The 23,787-nt window shown below is 38.7% G+C and overlaps 1 protein-coding gene across 2 annotated transcripts in view; it reads right to left on the reverse strand.

Annotated features, from left to right (window-relative positions):
- The window catches only part of DNAH2 (dynein axonemal heavy chain 2), a 127,023-nt gene that overhangs the window by 69,860 nt on the left and 33,376 nt on the right, over nt 1–23,787 (reverse strand). For both annotated transcript variants that reach the window (XR_011974069.1, XM_072641134.1), the window contains exons 15-19: nt 4,585–4,731; nt 3,793–3,949; nt 3,253–3,492; nt 2,799–2,987; nt 2,445–2,592 (exon numbers count right to left, since the gene is read on the reverse strand). Coding sequence is in view for 1 of the 2 variants with exons in the window: in XM_072641134.1 (XP_072497235.1) it covers nt 2,445–2,592; nt 2,799–2,987; nt 3,253–3,492; nt 3,793–3,949; nt 4,585–4,731 (881 nt within the window). In the remaining variant the exon portion in view is untranslated. The remainder of the gene's footprint in view (nt 1–2,444; nt 2,593–2,798; nt 2,988–3,252; nt 3,493–3,792; nt 3,950–4,584; nt 4,732–23,787) is intronic.

The raw sequence follows: 23,787 nt of genomic DNA on the forward strand, positions 1-23,787 counted from the left end.
GTATCTTTGCCAAGAAAACCCCAAATGGGATCACAAAGAATCAGACAAAACTGAAACAACTGAGCAACAACAACAAAAGTAGATTAATATGGATGGATGGAAACCTTCCTAACAATTATATATTGTTTACATAATTGTTTATATAACTTATAATATATGATAAATACTATGTAAAAGTGGAATGACCTTCTTCATGAGCAAGAGGGACCAAGTTCCCCCTCCCTGGAGATCTTCAAGCAAAAGCTCGATGGCCATTTAGGTATATCCTTGAAAAAATTATATATCTATATACAGATCTATATCTATCTGTATTTGTCTATATATCTTTACATGTATACATAAGTGTATATGTATATACACACATACATACAGGGTAAAATGGAAATAATCAACAGAGGAAAGGCATTAACATTTCAGGAAGATGGAGAAAGACTTCTTGTAGAAGTTGGGGTTTTAGATGAGACTTTAAGGAAGTCAAGGAAGTTGGTAGTCAGAAGGAGAGATAAGGAGGAAAAGAATTTCAGGCATGGGGAATAGTTAAAGAAAATTCCTGGAATGGGGAGAGGGTGTGACTTGTTTGAGGAAGCACAAGGAGGACATTGTCAATGGATCTTACTGGAGGAGAGTAAGGTGTAAGAAGCCTAGAAGAGGAGGTAGGGGCCAGATAATGAAGCTTTCTCTCCTCTATCACAAGTACTAGAAGTGGTCACTTCCCCTCAAGGTTCCCATCACATCTATCCTAGCAACCAGTTCTTCCTGGTTTGTGAGAATCAGGACCAGAAGAGCAATTCCTTTAATATCATCAAGGCAAACCAAGAAATTATTAGCCACCTACTTCTGGAAGATGGGTAGATATTTTCAATCCTCTATCAATAGTCTATTATATTACTCCATCTTGCTACACTTGTGGTCTGTTTCCTAAATTCCTCATCCATTTCCTCTTTGTGTCCAAATGGTCTCTAGTAGATTCTACATGAGATACAATATTATATTATGTCCTTCCCCTTCATCCCTTCTTTTTGCCAATCTTGCTTCTTTTGAATAAAGTGTACTACTCTCTTCAAGAGTTATTTTGTGATACCTATGAGATCACATTTGCTTCTATACTAAATTCAACATGTCCGGATCTGAAATCATTATTTTTCCTTTCCAGCCCTTCTGTCTTCCTAATTTCCCTATTAATGACAAGGACATCACCTCCCAATGAAACAGGCTTGCAACCTATGTGTCATCCTTAACTCTTCGCACTCTCTCAGTTCCACCCTACGCCCTTGCAAGGTCTTGTCAATTCTGCCTTTGAAAACATCTTTCATATATGGCCCCTTCTCTCTTCAGACACTGCCACCATTCTAGTATAGGTCCTTATTCCCTCGCACGTGGACAATTGCAATAGCCTGTTGGTTAGTTTCACTGCCTCAAATCTGCCCCACTCCAGTCCATTCTCCACTTAGTTCCTAAATGGAGGAATAAACCACCATGACATGCTATTACCTCCAGGATTAAATATAAAATACCCTCTATAGATTTTAAAATGCTTCATAATCTGGCCCCTTCCTACCTTTGCAGTCTTCTTCCATCTTATTCCCTCCAATATGATCCAGTCACTCTATCTCTTCATTCTGTGAATTTTCCCTGGCTGTTCCCCTGCCTGGAATGCTGTCCTTCATCTCTGCCACCTGGCTTTCGTGGCTTCCTTCAAGTCCCAGCTAAAATCCCATCATCTACAAAAAGCCTTTCCCAGTCTTCTTTAATCTCAGGACCTTCCCTCTGAGATTATCTCCAGTTTACCCTGCATACATCTTCTTGCACAAAGTTATTTACATGTTGTCTCCCCCATTACACTGTGAGCTTCTTCAGAGGAGGAACTATTTTTGCCTTTCTTTGGACTCCCAAGAACACAGTGTCTGGCACTGCGTTTAATAAATGCTTGTTGACTTGATTTTTTGTTACGATCTTTATATTATATTGTTTAATTATTCATACTTTGTGCATTTGTGAATAGGCTTTTACTGAACAGGATTTTGCTGCTGGCTTCTTTCTTGAATTTTGTCTCCTATTAATTCTGGGGCAGATCAACTTCTACTCTTCCTATATTATGGCTACTTTCTAAGGTATGTAATTTAGTGGATATATAAGGCAGTTTTTTCTCTCTTCTTTCCCTTTCAGGCTCCAAGAAAATGAATTTTTATCAGTCCTTTTGAGGTCTGTTCTATCCCTGGCTAGGAGCCCATCTTTCCTGTATTTTAAGTCGTGGTCAAGACATCCAAATCCCATTCTTAAACACTATATTTTTAACCAGCAGTACATTTCCTACTGTTCCAAGAGTTGGCCTCCTTCCCACCTATAGTGCTATCTTTATACACCTCTCTCTTCTTTTATAGGTCATTCTCCCTCCTCCATTGCTATATCTTGCCCCCAGTGCATTTTTGGTATCCCTGACTCACCCACTATCACATAGATGGGGTCACGACTGGTCCTTCGACGGAGAAGAATTTCAGGGAGGTGGTGGAAGACAGAGATTGTGTTGATAAGGTGACCGGCAATACTGTTGACCACAGTGGCCAAGGTCTGCAAAGTGGGTGAGAACTCCACCTATATCGGGCAAGAGGGTAGAAGGTATTTTGCATCTGGCTGTGGTAGGAGGAAAGCATTTGGGAGAGAGGGAAAGGAGATAGAGGGAAAGGCCCATAAATCCCGGAGTCAGGCTAGGGTTAGAGGACAATTGAGGTAGTAGGGAGATGTTGGAGGAGGAGGAGAGAGGAAGATGGAATGTCTCCCATCTTTGTGGAACCTCATACCTGTGCCACACCTCCAGGCCCATCATTCTGCAATATAACAAGGACTCGGAAAAGTGGGTTGGGGGTGGACTTAACATCTCCGTTGATAGCTTTGGACAATTCTAGCAATGACCATTTGACATTGAGACGTAGAGCTTCTTCCATCATGCGATCCAAACGAATCGTATAGAGCAACCACTGCTGTTGAATCTGGTAGAAAGAGGTTGGACAAAAGGAAAACCTCAGGAAGATATAGCCAGAGTCCTAGCAGGAGAGAGCTAGGAGCTGACCAGGTGGATGTCTTGGTCCAAGGGTTAACAATGCTTAGAACTGGGGAACATATTTTTGAGTGATATGGCTAAGAGAGAAATGAGCCTCAGGCTATAAAAAGGATATTGCAATTGCAGAAATTGGAAAAGAAGGGGAAAAGGGCAGGGCTGGGGTTTGCCCTGCTAAAGAGCACTAGATCTCCTACCTCAGGGCCATCATTCTTGAAGACCTCGTAGGTTTCACTCATGATATCCACCACCTCCTCATGTAGAGCCATCAGTTTATGTTGGACTACACTTCGGTGCTCCTTTTGGTCCTCCTCAAACTCTAGATCCTGGTAAACTCTCTTGCCAGTAATGCGAACCAAGAGAGTCTCAGATATTTCCTGTGCCCTCCAGCCAATTGTCAATGTGGATGCTTTAAAACTATTCACAATCATCTGAACCTGTTTGGATATATCAAGGCACACAACCATGGGGGTTTGAGTTCTATGAAAGCTCTCTGCTTCTAATTTTAATTTTAATTTTAACCTGAATTTTGTGACACAATTCTGTAGGAAGGAAATCTACTCTATTTCTCAAGGGTAAAAATAAAATTTCTCTGGGATTCAGGTGTCTTACCACCCATCCCTATCCTATGACCAGGGCACTGATTCCCTCAGTCTCCCATCTCAACTGACAGTTCTTCTAGGACCCCCTCTCAACACCCTACCTTAGGGTCTCCCTGTCCCTGAACCAAGACCCACCTTGCTGGCATGTATACGACACTCATTGATGAAGAAAGTGCTTGCTCCTTTCAGGATCCAATGCAGCTTCTTAAGTCCAGGATGGATCTTCTTATCCAAGAAACGGATTCGTTCTTTGAACAGGGCCCTCTCATCTGGGGAAAGCATTGCAATGATCCTGTTTATGAGAAGACGGGTCAGGGAACAAACAGAGAAGATTAATCAGGAGGAACAGAGTTCTAGTGATTTCCTTCAGAATCAGTGAGATGAAGGAAGGGCTTCAGGGTACTTTAAGGTGGGAATCAAGAGTGTTTGTGAAATAACAAACACTCAAATGAAGTCTTTACTCCCAGCTCCCCTCAACTTAGCTATGTAAAGAAACTCCATCAAAAACAGGGAAGGGATTTAGCTCTGCCAAGATAGCCTCATTGTAAAAAAAAGATTATGAAGGAATTCAGGATCAATATGGAGATAAAATCAGTTCACTTAATGCTATTTTACTCATTGAGAGACTGAGACCTGTGCCAAGTCCCTGTCAGGAATCTTGTCTAATTTTGCCCTCTATGGGAACTGAGTTTCTTCCAGGATTGATCTCAAAAAGTACAGCCTAGCATTCAGGCATGCAGGGACTCAGTTTGATTTTGCCCTTCAAACCAAAGTTTGTGGGACCAAATATTAAGGACAGAATTTGAGAGTTCTGGACCCTACGAAAGAGCTAAGGTTTTGGAAGGACAAAGTATTCAGGAATGAACATAAGTAATGCACATCAGAACAAAAAGAGTCAAAAAGACAGAGTGAGGATTGGAGACCAACCTGTTGTAATCTCTGGCAACGAGCAACAAATTTTCACGCAGGATTCGCAAGTCCTCAGCACGCTCAGCTACATTCACCACATAATGAGGAGTCTCAAACAGCAGCCGCTCCCAAAAATGAATCTCCACAAAGAGCACCATAAGTGTCCTAAAGCATGAGAGGGAAAGGAATGAGGAGAGAGGAGACCAAGAGTTGATGAGACCCCCAAGCTGGGTCGGGACCAAGAATGAGGCAAAAGGTCCAGAATGAAAAAGAGAGGAGAAACACGGAGGCAAGATGAGTTTAATGAAACCTGTTTAATACTATGTTCAAAAACCTTGTTTAAATGTTTTATAAAATGTCCCATTCTGTGATAAAGGTCTTTTAAGAAAATAGTTCTAAAAACTGCATCTGAGACAAACTGCTGATGAGAAAGAAGATCTAAAATTTAAAGTAATCTTCTGACTGGGAAAAATAACTTTAGGTTTTTTGTAGCATGGCATCTCATCTAACTGTTTCTTTCTCTTTAGCCACAGAAGTTTTAAGTGTTAGGAAGACAGGCTAAAGCTTTTCTATAACCAGCCTAGAAGGAATGAATGACACACCTATGCAGGGACAAAGTCACTGATAAATGAGAAATTCAGAAGATTTTCCGATGACAACAATTTAAAATGAGAGGATTCAAATTAATAAGCTAAGAATGCAAAGATTTTTAAGAAATGTACTAAATTGCACCTAAATATTTATTGCTTTAAAAGTTGCTGATCTTTGATATCTCAACTGGTTATTGTTGTTTAAGTTCCCTTCTTTAATAAGTACTATTATTTATAATTTCAGCGGAGGCTGAATTGGACCATAGGCATCATCCTCATGGAACATCCTCAGAGTTGACATCCTGATTCTTCTGGACCAGGTGGGAGCTTTGGGCTCTGCTTCTGGTCATGCAGAAGCACCCAGTCAAATGGACTCTGAATTTTGGTACAATATGACAAAATCTGAGTAGTTTCTCTTTCACATCATAACAGTGACAGAGGGGTGGGGCGCTTTTTAAGTTAAAAGAACAAATTCTGACTTGGGAACTTTTCTTTCAGTTTTTCTGTCAGCTTTTCTTTTAGCTTTTTTTTTCTTCTTTTTCTCCACTTGAATCATGTATAATTTCAAGACTTCCAGTGAGGGATTGGGAAGGACTGACCTTTCTCAACTCCCAACATGATGACGATTTCACCCCTTAATGGCAAAGAGAATGGTGCAATACTCTAACCTCTCTGGGCCTGTCAGCAGTTTCTCAAGGTTAAATAATTAAAGCATAGAGAATTCATGGTCAGAAACATAAGTTATGTGGTGGGATGAGGTATTTATCATAGAGCCCCAAGGTAAATATGCGAATTACATTTTAGATCACTCATGCAATGAAATCAATTTTGTGTGCTTGACAAGAGGTAAAAAACCTATTGAAAGTCTGAAGTTACAGCAAATATTATATGTGAAAAAGAGATGAGGCAGAATCACAGAAAAATACCACAAGTAGAGCCATAAAATTTCCAAATTTTTTTTAAAAAGCAATTACCAGATCACATATACCTCTCACAGTTATGGGTAGAAGATGAATCCTTATTTGTCACAAGAGACAGAGACAATTACAAAAGATAAAGCAGATAATTTTGATTACGTGAAGTTAAAAAGTCTGTGCACAAATATGGATAAGAAGGGAAGCAGCTGACTGAGAAAAAATGTTTGCCTCAGATAGCTAATGAGGGTTTGATATCCAAGATATATAGACAACTGACAGAAATACACAAGAACAGGATCTGTTCCCTAATAGCAAAATGGTCAAAAGATATGAACAGTTTTCTAAATGAGAATGGCAAACTATTAACAACCATGTGAAAGAATGCTCCAAATTACTAGCAATAAGAGAAATTCAAATCAAAATAACTAAATCTCATAAATAATAATACCAAATAATTCTAAAATTACCTCATGCTTAACAGACTGGCAAATGTGACAAAAAAGAGGAATAGTCAATGCTGCAGAGGTTGCTGAGAAACAGGTACACTAATACATTGTTGGTGGATCTGTAATTAGCATAATGATTCCTGCAAGTAATCTGGAATGATGCCATTAAAATAACTAAAAAGTCTAAAGTCTTTGATTCTTAGATTATACTACTAGGTATATACCCCAAGAAAGTCATTGACAGAAAGGTTCCACACACACCAAAATATTTATAAACAGCACTTTTTGTGATAGTGAAGAACTGGAAACAAAATGAGTGACTATCAAATGGAAACTGGATAAACCTCCATAATTAACTCACTTTCTCACGCAATACAGAGCCTCTTCCAAACTTTTTCACTCCTCCTCCAACCTCTTATCACCTTCTTCCTTCCCCCATCCTCTCAGCTGAGAACCTTCATATTTCACTGGAAAAACTGAGGCCATTTGCCATGAGTTCCCTCTTCTCCCATTCTCATCTGAGGCCATCTGCCACAATCTCCTTCTTCACCTATCTTCTTGTCAAGGCAAACCCTTCTACCTGCACAAGTGATCCCATTCCCATCTCCTCTAGAAGACTGGCCCCTCGTACACTCATACTCTCTCTTATCTTCAGTCTCTCCCTGTCTATTGGCTGCTTCCTCACTGTCTACAAACTTGCCACATCTCTCTTGTCCTCATAAAATCCTCACTTGATTTATCCATCCAAGCTATCATCCCATATCTCTCCTCCCTTTCATGTTTAAACTCTTCGAGGTCATCTCCATACAATAAGTACTTCCATTTCCTTTCCTCTCACTCTCTTCTTAACTCTTGTAGTCAGGCTTACAATGGGAGACCTTGGCCCTTTTTTTATCCTGATGAATATCTGGTCACTGGACCCAGATGGCTCAGGAGGAGAAAGAGAGGCAGGTGACCTTGCACAGCCTTCCCTCACTCAAAACAGGAAAATGCAAGTCATGTCATTATTTCTCTGATGTCATGGTCCTCTTCAGAAATGAAGGATGAACACAACCTCATCCTGCAGCTGAACTGCTCTCTCCAAAGTTACTAATGATCTCCTAATTGCCAAATCTAATGTCCCCATCCTTCTGGACCCTTTTCTGCATTTTTTGACACTGTTGATCATCCTCTTCTCCTTAATATTGTCTTTTAGGTTATCAGGACACTATTCTCTTCTGGTTCTCCTCCTACCTATCTGACCACACCTTCTCCTCAAGTCTTCCTTGCTAGATCTTCACCCAGGTCAAGTCCTACAGGGCTCTGTCCTGGGTCCTCTTCTCCTTCTACTGTTTTGCTTGGTGATCTTATTAGCTCCCATGGGTTCAATTGTCCCCTATACGCTGATGATTCTCAAATCGACTTATCCAATCTCTGCTGACCGCCAGTCTCACATCATCAACTGTCTACTGGATGCCTTAAAATGGATGTCCTATAGAGAAGATGTGGATACCAAGGTGCTCTAAGGTTAAGGGTTGCTTTTTCAGTACCTTGTGAAGCCCCTCTTCAGCCTGAGAGAGTCCTAAAGTCTCTTCCCCTTATCTTGGAATACCATAAAACTTTCCCCTTATCCTGGGCCACAAAAATTCCTTGTTTCCCTCATCCTGAGTCATAAATTTTCCATCTTCCTTATCCTGTTCTTATAAAAACAAGCCCCTCTCCCTCTGTAAATTACTAGTCCTTCTTCCAGGGCTAGCCTGCTGCTTTGGTGTCAACAAAGCTCCCCTTCATTAGAAGTAAATCATCTAAGTGAATTCGTTCACATCTGAACCTGCTCTCCCAACTCTGACCCCAACAGAGAGACATCAACCTCTCCAAAACTGAACTCTTTATCTTTGCTGCCAAAACCTTCCTGTCTTTCTCCCTATTACTGCTAAAGGTATTACCATTTTCCCAATCACTCAGGCTCACAATACAGTGTCATCCTTGACCTCTCACTCTCTTTCATCCCTCATATCCTATTTATTGCCAAGGTCTGTCAATTTTATCTTTGTAACATCTCTTATCTATGCCCCCTTCTCTCCTCTAACTCAGCTACTCTGATATAGGCCCTCAGCACCTAATATATGGACTACTGCAACAGCCCATAGATCTGCCTCTCATAATAAGTGTCATCCCTCTTCAGTTCATCCTCTATTCCTCTGTCAGAGAAATTTTTGCCTTCCTCTTTCCACCATCTTTCTATCTTCTTACACCTTATCTGGCCCACATGCTCCAAATTCCAGTTACAGTAGCCTCCTTGCTGTTCCCTGTACAAAATCCTCCATCTATTGGTTCCAGGCATTTTCACTGGCTGTTCCCCATGCCTGAAGTGCTCTGTCTCTTCATCTCTACTTCCTGGCTTCCTTGGTTTGCTTCAAATCCCAGCTAAAATCTCACCTTCCTGCTCTCTCTTAATGATAATGCCTTCAGTCTGTTGATTATTTCCAAAATATCCTGTACATAGCTTGTTTGCATGCATTAGACCATGAGTTCCTTAAAAACATCGTTAGCATTTCTTCTTTTTCCCAACATTTACACATCATAGGTGCTTAATAAATGTCTATTGACTGATGGATTGACTATCTGAATGTAATGGGATATTATTATGCTGTAAGAAAAAATAAGTATGATAAACACAGAGAATCATGGGAAGACAGACACAAAGTAGAGCATCAGAGTCAGGAAAACCACATACACAATAACTATAACAATGTAATTGTAAAGAACAAACAAAAACCAGGTAATTGAAGTGGAATATTGAGAAATTATGAAGAGCGAGATTGTCCCCAAAGAAGAGATATAAGAAAAGATATCTCCCATCTCCCCCCATCCTTTGTAGATATCAAGCAGATCCTGTTTATCAGTTATTTTTCTAGGTATCAATCATTTTTGCTGGGTTTTTCCCTTTTCCCTTAAAAATTCTTTGTTATAAGGGAAGGCACTCAGAAAATGGGTAGGGAGAAATGGTAAACATGAAGTAAAAACAAAAGGTATTTTTAAGATCTACTTTTTAAAAAAAGAAAAAAACCAAATAACAAAGTGAAAAGTGATAAGACAAAAGAGATAAAGAAGAAATAAAGGAAATTATGTTGTCTCATTATATGCCCCCAAAACCTGATAAATAACAGAAATGAACATTTACAAAAATGCAAAAATACCCTAATTAACAGAACAAATAACCAAAAAATTTTAAAAATCCAATCTCCGAAAAAGAAATTGAACAAGGTAAAAAGAAACCCTTAGACAAAATAATTCCAGGACTAAATGATTTACAAGTATATTCTAACAAATATTCAAAAACCAATTTGCTCCTAACATAAATTTTTACAAAAATATAAGGAATGAAGGTACCCTACCAAAGTCTTTCTATGAGATAAATATGGTCTTGATACCTAAAATATGGACAGATAAAGTGGAGAAAGAAAATAAAATGCCATTATCTCTAATGAACACTGATGAAAAATATTGAATAAAATATTAGCATGAAGGCTAGAGAAGCATTACAACTACCCGCAATGCAGGTTTGGTTCAATATTAGGAAAATTAATATATCAGACCATACCGCTAATAAAAACAATAAAAAGCACAACAGATGAAGGAAAAACTTTTGATGAAATACAACACCTATTTCTATTAAAACATTAAAAACCATAGATATAAACAAATGTTTTCTTAGTAACAGTCAATAGTATCCATCTAAAACCAAAAGTTAGCATTATTAGTAATGAAGGAACACCAAAGGCCTCTCTAATGATATCCAAGGTAAAGCAAACACATCCATTGTCACCACTATAGCTAATATAGTTCTAAAACTGGGAGCTATTGGAGGAAGAATTTGAAATTGAAATAGAAACTTTCTTTAAGAAACAAAAATTTCTTAAAAACTTTTAAAAACAGCTTTCTTGCTGATATGATGGATATAAAAACAAAACCACAAAAATCGTCGCCTCTTTTGTATATTGCCAACAAAACCTCGAGGAAGGGATGGAAAAAAATTTCATTCACAATAACCAAGGAACATATAAAATACTCATGAGTCTACCTATGAATATAAATATATAACACTCTTTACAAAAATGAAGTTAGACATATGTAATGGAGGGACTGGCTAATGAGGTCTACTCTTTAGAACATGCTCAGATTTGCCCTTCCTGATGGTTTATATAGACCACGTGCATATATTTCTCAGCTTGCTTCCAATCCAACCACACAGGGAGGCTTGGTGATCTTAGGACTATGAGTCCCTGGGCAGGGCTAATGCTATATGGTGACAAGGAGACGTCTGATGACTTAGGAGTCATGGAACTGAGTTCCCATAAAAAGGAATCAATAGGCCCCTCCTTCAGCTCTTTTTGCTCTTTTCCTTCCTAATAGTGAATGAGGCAAGAATTGCTGTGAGTTACTTGGTGAAGAAGTTTAGGAAGGAGGAAAGGAAGAAGCAGCTTCCCTATCTCCCATCCAGCTGCCATGTGTCCATGAACACATCTCATTTGTTTGCTTTTCTTGATCTTAGGTAAACAAGTATTCAGAGATAGAACTGACCCTGTGAACTTTGAAAGGTTTGGAAAACTATCTGAGGTCCCTTAGCAACCAGAGTTAGAAACAAGAGTCAACAACACAGGAAGCTCCCACAGATGGATAGATATGGAAAGTCAGTCTTCTGAGGACAATGGCAGCTTTAGAATTTGTGACTCCTCATGATAGAGAGAAATACTGGCTATGGACTAATAAAGTCACTTATCCACCAAGCCCAGAGAGTGAAACCTAAGGGAAACCTCACGAGAATTCCATTAAAAGAAAAAAGGATGGTTCAGGATTTGGGAGGTACACCTTGGTCATGCATGCTCTTGACACATATGTCTCATACTCTTCCCAGGGATCTTGAGTTTACAAGGGGAGAATGTGCCCCCTAGATTGGGTGGAATGTTTTATAACTACTGTTATTGTAAAATTTTCTCAGTGAATGCTTTTTCTAGCAGCTATTAGTGTTCTACTGCTTGATTGATATTGGAGGCCACATAGGATAAGGTCTCATAAGTGACACTACCAGAAACAACCTTCAAGGCTACTTCTAGAACCTTGAGGGAAGAAGTAGTCCACTGCTTTCTCAACAACTGCATTGGTAGGGAAGTAGCCCTAGAATGGGTGCTACGCTATGGGAGTTTCATGAAGGATCTTTTTGACCCCTAGCCTAGAACCTAGAATTCTGATCAGGGGACAGCAGCCATTTAAGATGCCCAAAAGAAGTGTGCGAAGAGGAACACTCTCAGGAAGCCGTGTGCTGCTAACTGTTTAACAACTGACTTAAAAAAACCCAAAAGATGCACAACACACATCTAAGTTTAATATGAATTACAACCATTTTCTAAGTGTAGACCATCTACAAAACAATAAATCAAGCCTTGATTTGTAGGTCTTGCCAATTTCCAAGGTGTAATTGCTCATGCTGAAAATTTTAATCATCAAAGCTGGTAAGATCTTGGCTCCAGTGCATCCCTGCTTTTTAAGTTACTTTTTTGTAACTACACACATTTTTAATGCCAGAAAATTCTACTCTCCGTGGTATATCAGCATTTATTTTGTGTTAATTCAAGCTGCATGTGTTACAGTAAAGAATCAAAGCATCTGGTGATCATTAGCATGAAGGAAATAAATTTCAGATTTTGCCTCATACACAGAGCCTTGACCTGACTCCTCTGAGGTAAAAAAAAAAATTTCCAAAGGATTTACACTTGTCTGTGAACCAAATGGAAGAAAGAGAAACAACATCTCCCTCTAGTGCTCAGAAGAAAAACTGTAGACAGCACAGACAAAGATCTTCTGATAGTGTTTTCTAAAATAATAGCACATTACTATGGTGCTTTACAGATTCTGAGAGGTTTTCCTCACAGCAGCCTCTGTGATGTAGGTTGTGCAAGTATTATCATCTGCAGGAAACCGTATCTGTCCCTAATAAGTGTCAGAGCTAGAACCCAAAGTTGGCACTCTTGGCATACTATACCATGTATTTCTGATGTAGTATGCCCTAAGCAATTTTAAACAATAACTCCCAAATGATTCAGGATTAGAATACTTAAGAGAAATAGTAAGAAATCCCCTTCATCATACAGGAAAGGAAATAAGCAGATGGGAGTGGGAATATATTGTGTAGAAAATGGGTTATTATCTGTAACAGATATCTGAGGGAAAAAGTGGTGTCTTGGGAACCTTACAAAATTAATTATCCTGTAAGCTATAGCTCAGTACCTCATATTCTTTCATGGCTTGGATTCCATGTTGAAGGCTTCTCAAAAGTCACCCTCTGGCTCATGCCCCTACCCAGCTTTCTCCCATAGGTATATAAAAATATAGCTCATGTTTAGGGCTTGATGGATATAGGTAAAATGGCCCCATGCTCTCATGCACTCAATCTAAGACAACAACCTTTATTGTGTCCCACAGGCAATACAAAATACACAAAGGATTCACAGGTGACTACAGTCTAAATAACTCAACTTCTCTCTCCAATGAGTCTCACTTTCCCTCTAGGAATCTGTAAGGTACTCTAGACTCAGGGCTAGTTTAAGTTTCTCCTGGAAAATACAATTACATCATCCATTTCAGTCATGTCTGACTCTTCAGGACTCTATTTGGAGCTTCCTTGGCAAAGATACTAGAGTTTGCCATTTCCTTCTCCAGTTCATTTTTACAGAGGAAGAAATTGAAGTAAACAGGGTTAAGTGACTTGTCCAGGGTCATACAGTAGTAGTTGTCTGAGATCAGATTTGAATACAAATACAACGGGCTTACAAAAGAATCAACACCTCAAATTCTGATGAATACCACTCTTCTTCTAGGGACCTCTTCAGCCTTCGAGTATTACCCTAAGATCTTGAGAGGTCCCCTAAAATGGAATCTTATACTTGGTCTTCTTGAGAGACAAATCCTTCCCCATCAGTCTTACACAGTCCAGTTAACTCATTGGTGGATTAAAGAGGAAGAAAGTCAGGAAGTAAGGGCAAGGTTTGCTCCTCTGAATTGGAGGTCAGTTTATTGGGCATCCTCTAGCCCCAAGTTACATTTTTATTTCTCTTCTTGCTAAGAGGATTGATTCAGGATTCAGAACTGTCCAAATTTCTCCCTCTTCTCTCTAGGAGGCTGGGTTCGGTCATCTCTGGTGTGACTGCCCAGAACTACCCCTTTTCTGGGACCATGTGTTTCCTTCTCTAGGGACTGCTTATCTACCCTACTTGATTACAGTCTTCACTCAGGTTGTGTGGTTCTCTTTGCTCCAGGGGCCAGGTAGGTGAAAGACTCTGCCAATCATGAGCTCTCCATATCTATGCATTCTACAACCTCTGACTTCTTTCTTTTCTCATTCCTAGGCCATACTTTCTAATATATGTTTTGCCATCTCCCTCTCTGTCTATCTTTGCATTGAAATCACTGAGTGCATTTAACTATGCCTATATCCATTTTTTTCACTGAATTTCTTTACCTCCTACAAAGGATATTAGCACATAAGCTACAATTACCTCCATGGTGGTCTTTTTTCACTTATGCTCACCACAAATATAAGGTAAAATGTCCAAGTGTTCCATGAAATGATGCTTCCTGTTTCTTGTTCTCTCCTGCTTTGTTGTTGGGGCAGCTAGTGGAAATGGTGGATGGAGAGCCAGACCTGGAGTCAGAAAGATTCATCTTCCCAAGTTCAAATCTGATCTTAGACACTTACTGCTGTGTGATCCTGGGCAAGTCACTTAACCCTGTTTATTTCAGTTTCTTCTTCTGTAAAAAATGAGCTGGAGAAGGAAATGGCAAACCACTCCAGTATCTTTGCCAAGAAAACTCCAAATAGGGTCATGAAGAGTCAGACATGACTAAAACTAATGAAAAACAACAACAAAGCTCTATTGTTAACCAATTCTCCTTCATACGTGGCATCCTCTTTTGACACTCCCTTTTGAACTCTAAGAAACCTGATTTTATCCAAATGATACCTCATCCCTGGCCATCCTCGGTGGTGTTAATTGCTCCTTTTCTCATGCCCATGCCAAACTAGGCCAGTAGGGGAAGTCACCATGCCATTTGCTTTCCATTGCCATTTTCTAGACTGTTCCTCTGCCATCATCAGCAAACTCTCCTCTCATCTATACTACTCTATTTATTTATTTTGGTCCATACTTTTGGTGCCATGGTCTACCCCCTTCCTATCTTTCCAGACTTGTCATACTATACCATGCAGCTCAGAGAAGACTTACAAGAATACACATTACTACCTCCATGCTCTTTCCAGTCCAATGATATTGGTCTGCAATGGTGGGTAAATTCTATGGACCAAGAAATCATTTTGATATGGTCTTATTTTGCGGCAACCATGGTCATGTGAGTGCTTTTGCTGATACTAGGCTAACTCAGAACATGTGACTTTTTGACCAGATGAAACCAGATTCAACAGGTTTCCCCATCTGGAATTAATTCTCTCTTGGTTGCCCACTAGATTTCAAGCCACACAGATGTATTTCATTGCTCACTTTTTTGTTGCTTTTTTAATTAAGTGATTTTTAAAAAATTGAGATTAAAGAAAACACGAAAGTCACATAAACTTTAAAGCATATATTTCAAGCACTGTTAGAGATATTACAAAGTTGTTGGTGTGGGGAAGACAAACATTTCACGATGAAACAGAATTATAGACACCAAACATAAGGTTGAAAACTGACAAACCATTGCTGAAAAACAACCTAATTAATCCTCAGAAAAAGAAAAGTAAAGACCTTTGGAGGGATCTAGCAGCTACTGATGTTGTTACTGAGTCCTCTACAATGCTTTCTTAGTTTTGAAAGATCAAGAAGCCTAATTTTTAAAAAATGCTATTAACCACCGCTATGAAGAAAAAACACTTGCCATGGACAAAAATAATAAATAATAATAATAAACAAAAAGCTGGGGATACTTAAGACTGAAAAAAGATCATTATTACTGACGAAACTTACATTTTCAATGAAGGCTACTACCAAACCATTTTCAGAAGTCCAGGTGAGTCTATAAAGATTTGGAAATCTTCATCACACTTACTACATCAGGTAGCAAAATGTTTGGGGGATTTTTTTTAATTTCCAGGGCCTTGTCCCAATTGAAGGAAAAATAAAATTATTTTATTTGGATGTTGAATACTGACATATTGAGAAGCAAAAATGTTCTAGGATTAAAGAAATTCCCAAGGAGAATGAAATTCTGAAACACAACCTTGTTGTATCATTCCTTTATCACAAAATAAATTTATTCAAGATATGGAGATAAACATGCTTCAATGGTGTGAGAACCTGCCTGTTTTAGTCCCAACTAAAAAAATATCTATGAGCTATAACCAAGGTGAGGATTTGGGGAAAAAAGCCTTTGTCAATGTACATTTAATATCCAATGTGATAGGATTTCACGAGGAGTAATTAAAGAATATGCCAAAATCTTATGGACTCAGTGCCAAATCATGTAAATCATATATGAAAAGGTTTTGCATAACTGCACATGTATAAATTACTTGCTGTCTCCAGGAGGGGCCATGGAAGGGAAGGAGGGAGGGAGAGAATTTGGAACTCAAAATTTTGAAAAATGAATGTTAAAAATTGGTTTTACATGTAATTGTAAAAAAATAAAATATTAAATTAAAAAGTTTTTTTTAAACAGATATAAAAAGTTATAAGGTTTATTGCATGTTAATAAATTTAATTATTTTACTTTGTTCCAGTTAATTTAAACGCCACAGTACTTTCTGTCTCTCACACAAACACTTAATTTCCCATCTCTGTGTCTTTGCACATTCTCCATGCCTGGAATTCATTTTTCCCTCAGCTCTGATCCTTAGAATTCATTTTTTCCTTCAAGATTGAGCTCAATTACCATCTTCTCCATGAAGATGTTCCTGATCCCCACAGCTGCTCATCCTCCACTCTGAAATTACCTGGTATTTATTTTGTACACATTGTGAATATACTTACTATATATACATATCTCCCACAATTTCAATTTTGTCTTGGTATTCACAGCATCTAGCCCAACACCTGGTACAGAGTTGGCATTTAATAAATACTTGTTTTTGACTGACTGGGTAAGTAGCTTTATAGGAAAAATTAGATTATCATCCAAGTGTATAATGACAATGGTCTGTGAGATCTTGGGACATATTATTTAGGAAGATGCTGCTGCTTATCTTACATCTAGCAAAAAAGATAGATCCTCAATGAAAATACATTCGCATTATAGCTTAGGCACAAGAAACCAAAAGATGATAGGTCACAGTATTAAGACTCTTAAGTACCACTCACTGATCTGGTTTAAAAATAAATTGATCAGCCATCTGACAGGTTATGGATTCCTTCCCCCAATATTACAGTCAGAGATGGAAGAAAAGTCTCACCTTTGGCTCAAGGGCTAATTCCATTCCAATTTTTGTGAATGTGACTAACGATCTCTAGAAGAACCTAGATGACTCTAGAATCCTTCTGGGTCTGTCTAGAAAACTCCTGCTGGGAACACACTGTCTCCATCCTTCCCCCTTCTCTCCTGGCTACCTTCAGACACAGATACCCACCAAGTTCTCAGTGGGCTCAGAAGTCAACTACCATTCAAAATGAACCCCATTCATGGCATCCCCTCTGATAGAGGGAGCTGGCTGTTCCTTGCTGGTCCCATGCGGTATCTCTGTCCCCACATCTCCAGGTGAAACAGTAACTAAAGCAACACTAGTTATGATACAATCCATCATTTAAAGCACCACATTTGGCATAATATTTTACAGTAAACCCCTGCAATTTTAGCTCTGGGTTACTTCCTCTCAACTCTCTCTATGGCTTTGCCCTAAGCAAAAAAGGAGAACTGCAAAGGAAGAATCCATCCTTGTAAAAAGAAACACAATACTAAAAAAGTCCAAAGGGCATTTGGAAAGTGATCCTCCATTGATTATCTTCTTAATAAAATCAGATTCTAGGTCCCAAAGAGCTTAAGATAGGTATCGATTATATAACCACCTGAAATTTAGAGATCGGCACTAATAACGATAGGTACTTAGTCATGACACCCATCAAAACCAATAGATGTGGAGAAGATGGCCAACCAAATTAACCCCTCACCTCAGGTTTTAATCTAGAAACCATCAAGAGGGCCACCATCCAGGTTCTGAATGAATATCCGACATAGAGAATTTCATTTGAATATGAACACAATTCTTTTGAGGTAAGCAGGTATTATCAATATTTCAGAGGTGAGGTCTCCATCTCTATTCCTAGAAAACTGAACTTCTAAGAAGTTACAAAATTTGATCAAAGCCACTTAACTCGCAAAAGATAAGAGCTTTTTAAAACCTTAAGTTTAGAAATCTAGAAGTACAATCATCTTTGGGAACATTTGCTGGTCTAGTTGTTTATTTAATTAATGGCCCATCTCTATGAGATTTTTGAAAGGGGATTACTTTGGTGAGATTCTAGCAAAAGCAGAAGGTCTTCTGGGACTAAAAGACAGACACACTGGAGTAACACTCATTACTCACATCTTATCATACAACTGTATCTCTGGAAGGTGGAGCCATAAACTTCTCCATTTAAAGGGGAGAATAGGACAGACATCTCAGACATCTCATTTCTCTCCCAGCAGTACTTATTTTCCATTTCTTTGAGTTCTCCACAATACTCCACTTTTCCCAATTCCCTTCAGAGCTTTCTTTTGTGTGGTTTTCCCCCATTAGATGGTAAACTCCCTGAGGTCAAGAACTAGCTTTCCTATTTGTATCCCTAGCTCTAAGTACAATGCCAATTAATAACTGTTTATTGACTATGGATTATTGACATAGAAATGCAAGGAAGAAAACCTTCAAACACAAAATAGCTATTTCCACTCTGGAAGATCAAATCAGATTTTCCAAAACGAATTTACTCCCCAGGTATAGATTATACCCAAACCTTAAAATTACCAAAGGAGCAAGGGAGGTGAAATTGACAGAGTTGAACTCTAAGGCAACAAAGACTGGGTAACTTAAATTAGAAGACACTTTTTAGCTGGAAAAAGTAGGAGAAGCAGGACATCTACCCCAGCTCGGGCCTGGAGGTAGAAGGAGATGCTCTGTAGGGCTGAAAAGAGCATGATAGCAAAGAGAGTGAGGTTCTGGGCAGGACTGACTGTGGAAAAGCTGCCTACAGAAGAGTGAGACCAGCAAACTGCCCATTTCCAGTATGGGCTTGGCCTCTCCCTTTACCTGCAGATAAAAGTCAAGGCAGGAGAACTCAAAGAAAGCCATGAAGGGATTTATAGTGACTCAGCTACTGAAGACCGAATGTCAAAGAGCAAAGAGCAAATGCCAATGACCATTATGGGTTTCTAAGTCTCTTGGTTTTTACTGGCCTGACAACTCTCAATTGCCTCTGCCACCAATGGAACTACCTATGCCACCTAATGTAGAAGAAGTAGAATTTGATTAGATTTGAGACCCAGATAGCAAGCTGTGTGTCTGTGGACAAGTTATTTTTTTCTGAGTCTTATTTTACTCATCTGTAAAATGGTATTTGATAATACTGATATGACCGCAAAGGCTCAGGAATCAGGACTATTATGAGGGAAGTATTTAATAAATCATAAACTTTTATATATAAATATGGAATGTTTGTATTAGTATTATTGAGTCAAAGATGGAGCACTGGGCATTTTCTCAATCATTCACAATTCTCCAAAATAAGAATTACATGCAAGAGATAAAGCTGTGTCCACAGGCTAAGACTTGGACTAAGACACCTAAAACAGGAGTGCTGTGGGAACCAACATGAAATGTAATTGAGAAATATGTTTTAAAAATTTTAAAATACAGTAAAACATAGATAATGTTAATATGTGGTTTTTTAAGTCAATATGCTACAGTAGGGATCCTTCAGTACAATTCAGTGGCCAATTTCTATTTGAATTTGACACCATTGCCTTAAAGTAGGAACAACTTGATGAAATAACAGCCAGAGGAGAAGATTCAGCTCCAGTCCCTAATTTGCTTTACTCAGCATCCACTGCTGCATTAGCCCCTCATCTCTGGCAGAGCTATTCAACTTGAGTATGGACACAAACGGGATTTCCTTTGCTGTTGCTAAAGGTTCTTCCAGTACACTGTCTCTCTGTGCCCTTACTCTACCATTCTGTGGCAACATGCAACAGTTGAACCCTGTTTGCCTCAGTTTCCTCATCTGTAAAATGATTTGAAGAAGGAAATGGCAAACTACTCTAGTATCCTTACCAAGGAAACCCCAAATGGGGTCATGAAGAGTTGAATATGACTGAAAAATGACTAAACAACAATAATAAAAAGTTGCTTTTTTAAAAATGGGGAGAGAAAATTCTAGGTCAGAAAATTCCGCTGATTTTCTCCATGAACCAGATAAAATAGCACCTCAGGGTAAAAACAGAGAGGCAAAAATAAACAAGAGTAGGGACCGAACAGTGGTCCTCCTGCGAGAACCAGAGAAAATCTGAAGAAAGGCCCAACGATGGAGGTTTGGCAGTGAAGTGTAAAAACCTCCAGGTTAGCTCCAATAAAATAGCAAGTGGCAAACCCCAGGGGCAGCTGGGGGAAGGCAGCTTCAGCCTCAGCCACAGGAATTTTCACCTCCAGGACCTTGTGGGAAGATTGGGCAATCTTCTTGCTGATAAGAGATACCAGGCTCAGCTGCTGTGCTGACAAGCAAGAAGGAACCAGCACATGCCTGGTGAGTGCAGAAGCAGTGGGGCCAGGGTGCTGTTGGTTGTAGGCACTCTCAGAACTGAGTTCTTGGTCTCGGCTCTAGGCCAAAGGGGAGAACCAAAGGTGTTAGCCACTGGAGAATTCTCAGGGAGCAAGGGCATTTCCAGCATAGTTTGCCAGGGGGTCCTAGTTCTGGCTTGGAGGGAGAAAGGAGTGCAGAGATTGGGCCCAAGACAAAGCTCAAGAAATAACAATAGGAAGGACCTGAGGCCAGAGGCACCATCCCTCACACCCCAGGTTGAGGGGTGATTATAAGTACAAGCTGCTAAATTTTTTTTTTTTTTTTGTAATGAGCAGGCAAAGGAGAGAGAACCCAACCATACACAGCTACTATGGGAAAAGAGAAGACTGGAGTTTGTGTTCACAGGAGGATACTGAAGCCAAAAAAAACCTCTCCTACCCCAAAGAGTAGCATCAAATGGTCACCAGCCCAAAAAGAATTCATAAAAGAATTTTTTAAAAGACTTTAAAAATCAAATAAGAGAGATTGAGGAATTTTTTTTTAAAGTAAGGACAATCTAAGAAAAACAATCACACTGAAAAGAAAGTCAACCAACTGGAAAAGGAGATCCAGAATCTAAAAAAATAAAATGAGTTCTTGAAAATTAGAATTGCACAACAGGAAGTCAGCAAAGTTATGAGACCAAAAAATAATAAAACAAAATATAAAGAATGAAAATAATAAGGAAAATGTGAAAAATAAGAAAAACAACTGATATGGAGAACCAATCAGGAAGAGACACCTAAGAATAACTGTACTACCTGAAAGCTATGATCAAAAAAAGAATCTTGTTACAATAATCCAAGAAATAATTAAAGAAAATGTCCCTAAAGTGTTAGAACAAGAGGGGAAAGTAGAAATAGAAAAAAAATTCACCCATCACCTCCTGAAAGAGATCCTAGGAAAACCTACAGGAATATCAAAGCCAAATTCTGAAACCCCCAGGTTAAAGAGAAAATATTGCAAGCAACAAGAAAAAAACAATTCAAATATGGTGGAGCCACAATTAGAATTACACATATACGTATATACGTGTGTATGTTTATGGACATCCAGGTATATGTATGTATATATGGATATGCACATATACACATATATATTTATATATCTATATATCTCCTATGCTTAATTGTATCTTTCTTGGGTGGGGGAAGGGGGTGAGAGGAAGGAGAAAAAAATAAAGGAAAAAGTGCACAGCAGAGGACAAAAAAAAACCTAGAAGGAAGGAAAGAAAAGATGGACAGCTTTGAACATAATGTGTAGTATTTATTATATAGGTTTTCTCAAAATATAAATTTATTGCTTTATATTGTATCCTCGCATATTCTGCTGTGTACATGGCAATATTTTTTTTCTTTTATTGTTTTGAATTTAAATTTAAAATATATTTTAAAACTAAAAAAAAAAAAATGGGGCAGCTAGGTGGCATGGTGGATAAAGCGCCAGCCCTAGAGTCCGAAGGAATTGAGTGCAAATCCAGCCTCAGACACTTTCTAGCTACATGACCATTAGGTAAGTCACTGAACAAACAACAACTTTAACAACAAACCAACAAACCAATTCTACCCTCCACCACTCCCACCCTAAGAGGAGGAGACTGAGGTATAGGAAAGCTTAAATTTGCTCTGCCTGAGGCAGCAGCTCAGTCAGAAAGCTAAGGAATGGAGGTGCTACCACAAAGCAGGAGCAGGTATGAGGGGCTCTATTAGGCCTAAGGGAAAGAGGACTGGCATTGATGTAAGGTCTGTGCAGTCTCCCTTAGAAGTCATTTGAGGCAGATACTTAGGCTGATGAAAAGCTTCTCTTCAGTAAGGAAAGAAGGTTAGAAAGTTCTGAGGTTCAAGCTCCAAGGAACCTGCCATTAAACGGAGTCAGAAAGTGAATGACAGAGGAAAATAAGAAAAAACAAAAGACTAGAGTTACCAAAGATCTCAAAAGAAAGAAAACCCCACTAAAAATTAGCACAAGCAGATAAACTAACAGAGAAGGTATTAATAACAGAAGGAAAGATAGCCTCCAGGACTCCAAACATCTCGGAATAAATATTAGAAGAAGAGGAAAATGAATCAACACCTAATGAGGTATAGGATCCTATGGATTTCCAGAAGAGCTTGAGAACCATAGCAGTATGTTCCTAGGTGGCTAGGGACAAAAATAAGGATTGTAAAAGTCGAATTTATAGCCTGAACAACAGAAATTCCTGAATCCAAGGTGGTAAGTCTTTTCAAAGAAGAGTAAGAATAAAAGTCAGAACAACTGACTAGATATACAAATACACAGAAGTAAAAAATAGTCTGGGAAAAGGGAAGCAAAAAGCATCAGTATTAAAAGAACACATGATCTCTATATAAGCAAAACATATTGATCCAGAAAACGATGCACAGAGACAATTTAAGGATAATAGGACTTCTAGAAGAACATAGCAAGTCTTGGCTTAACACCACAATCCAAGAACTGCCTAGGTCTGCTGAACAGAAAGCAAAGTGTCAATTCAAAGAAACTACAGATAGCCTTCAGAAAAAAAACAAAAACAAAAAATCCTATGCTATAAATTCCAAGATAGATACTAGCTAAATGTAACAATTCCAATGACAAATATCAAATTCTGAAAATGACCAGGAGAAAGACCTTTAAATACAAAGGAAAAAAAAATCCGAAAAACACGACTATTCTGCATCCACCAGAAACCAAAGGAAAGAATGGGATAAGGTATCTTAAAAGCAAAGGAACTCAAGATGCAACTTCAGATGATATATCCTGCAAACTTCAGCCTAGTCGTCAATGAAAAAAAGATGGATGTTCAATAAAAGAGAAGCATTTGAAGCATTTCTATCTTTAAAAAAATCAAGATGTGAATTGATTATTTGCTTTCAAACACCACAGACAGGAGAAGCATAAGAACAGTAAATGAATATGAGTGCTAAGGAAGATATAGATAATGAAATAAATAACCTCAGGAAAAAAGGAGAAAAACTAGAAAGAAAAAGACATCTATGGGGTTAAGAACAACAATGGAGAAATTGTTAAGAGATTTCTTTCTAAAAGTTCATAAGGAGACAATGGTAAAAACAGAATTTAAATACAAGTGATGGTGGAGGAACTAGCTTGAAGTATCACGGAATGAACCCTCACAGCATTCGACCTACAGGTGAATCAGTGTTTTTTGTAGAACTAAACTATACAAAAGAAGAGAGAGGAGGAAGAGGATAGAGGGGAATGTATAATATATCCTAATCAAGTCAGTGGTAAGCAATGATAATTCATGTCATCTCTCAGAAAGAAGAGGGGTTACAAGAGAAAAAGTGTGATGGCAAAGAGGGAGACTGAAATGAGGAAAGACAAATCTCAGTTCTGTAGTGGGAGGGGGTCCCATTGAAAAATGCTCCCGATGGCGTGGAGATAATTGAAGATAGAGACATTACAATGGATAGAATCTTCAGGAATTTGGTGCTTATGTAGTTCACTACATCTGGGAGAGTCTTAGCCTTCCATGTGT

This window comes from Notamacropus eugenii, chromosome 2 (genome assembly GCF_028372415.1).
Source record: "Notamacropus eugenii isolate mMacEug1 chromosome 2, mMacEug1.pri_v2, whole genome shotgun sequence".
Lineage (NCBI taxonomy): Eukaryota > Metazoa > Chordata > Mammalia > Diprotodontia > Macropodidae > Notamacropus > Notamacropus eugenii.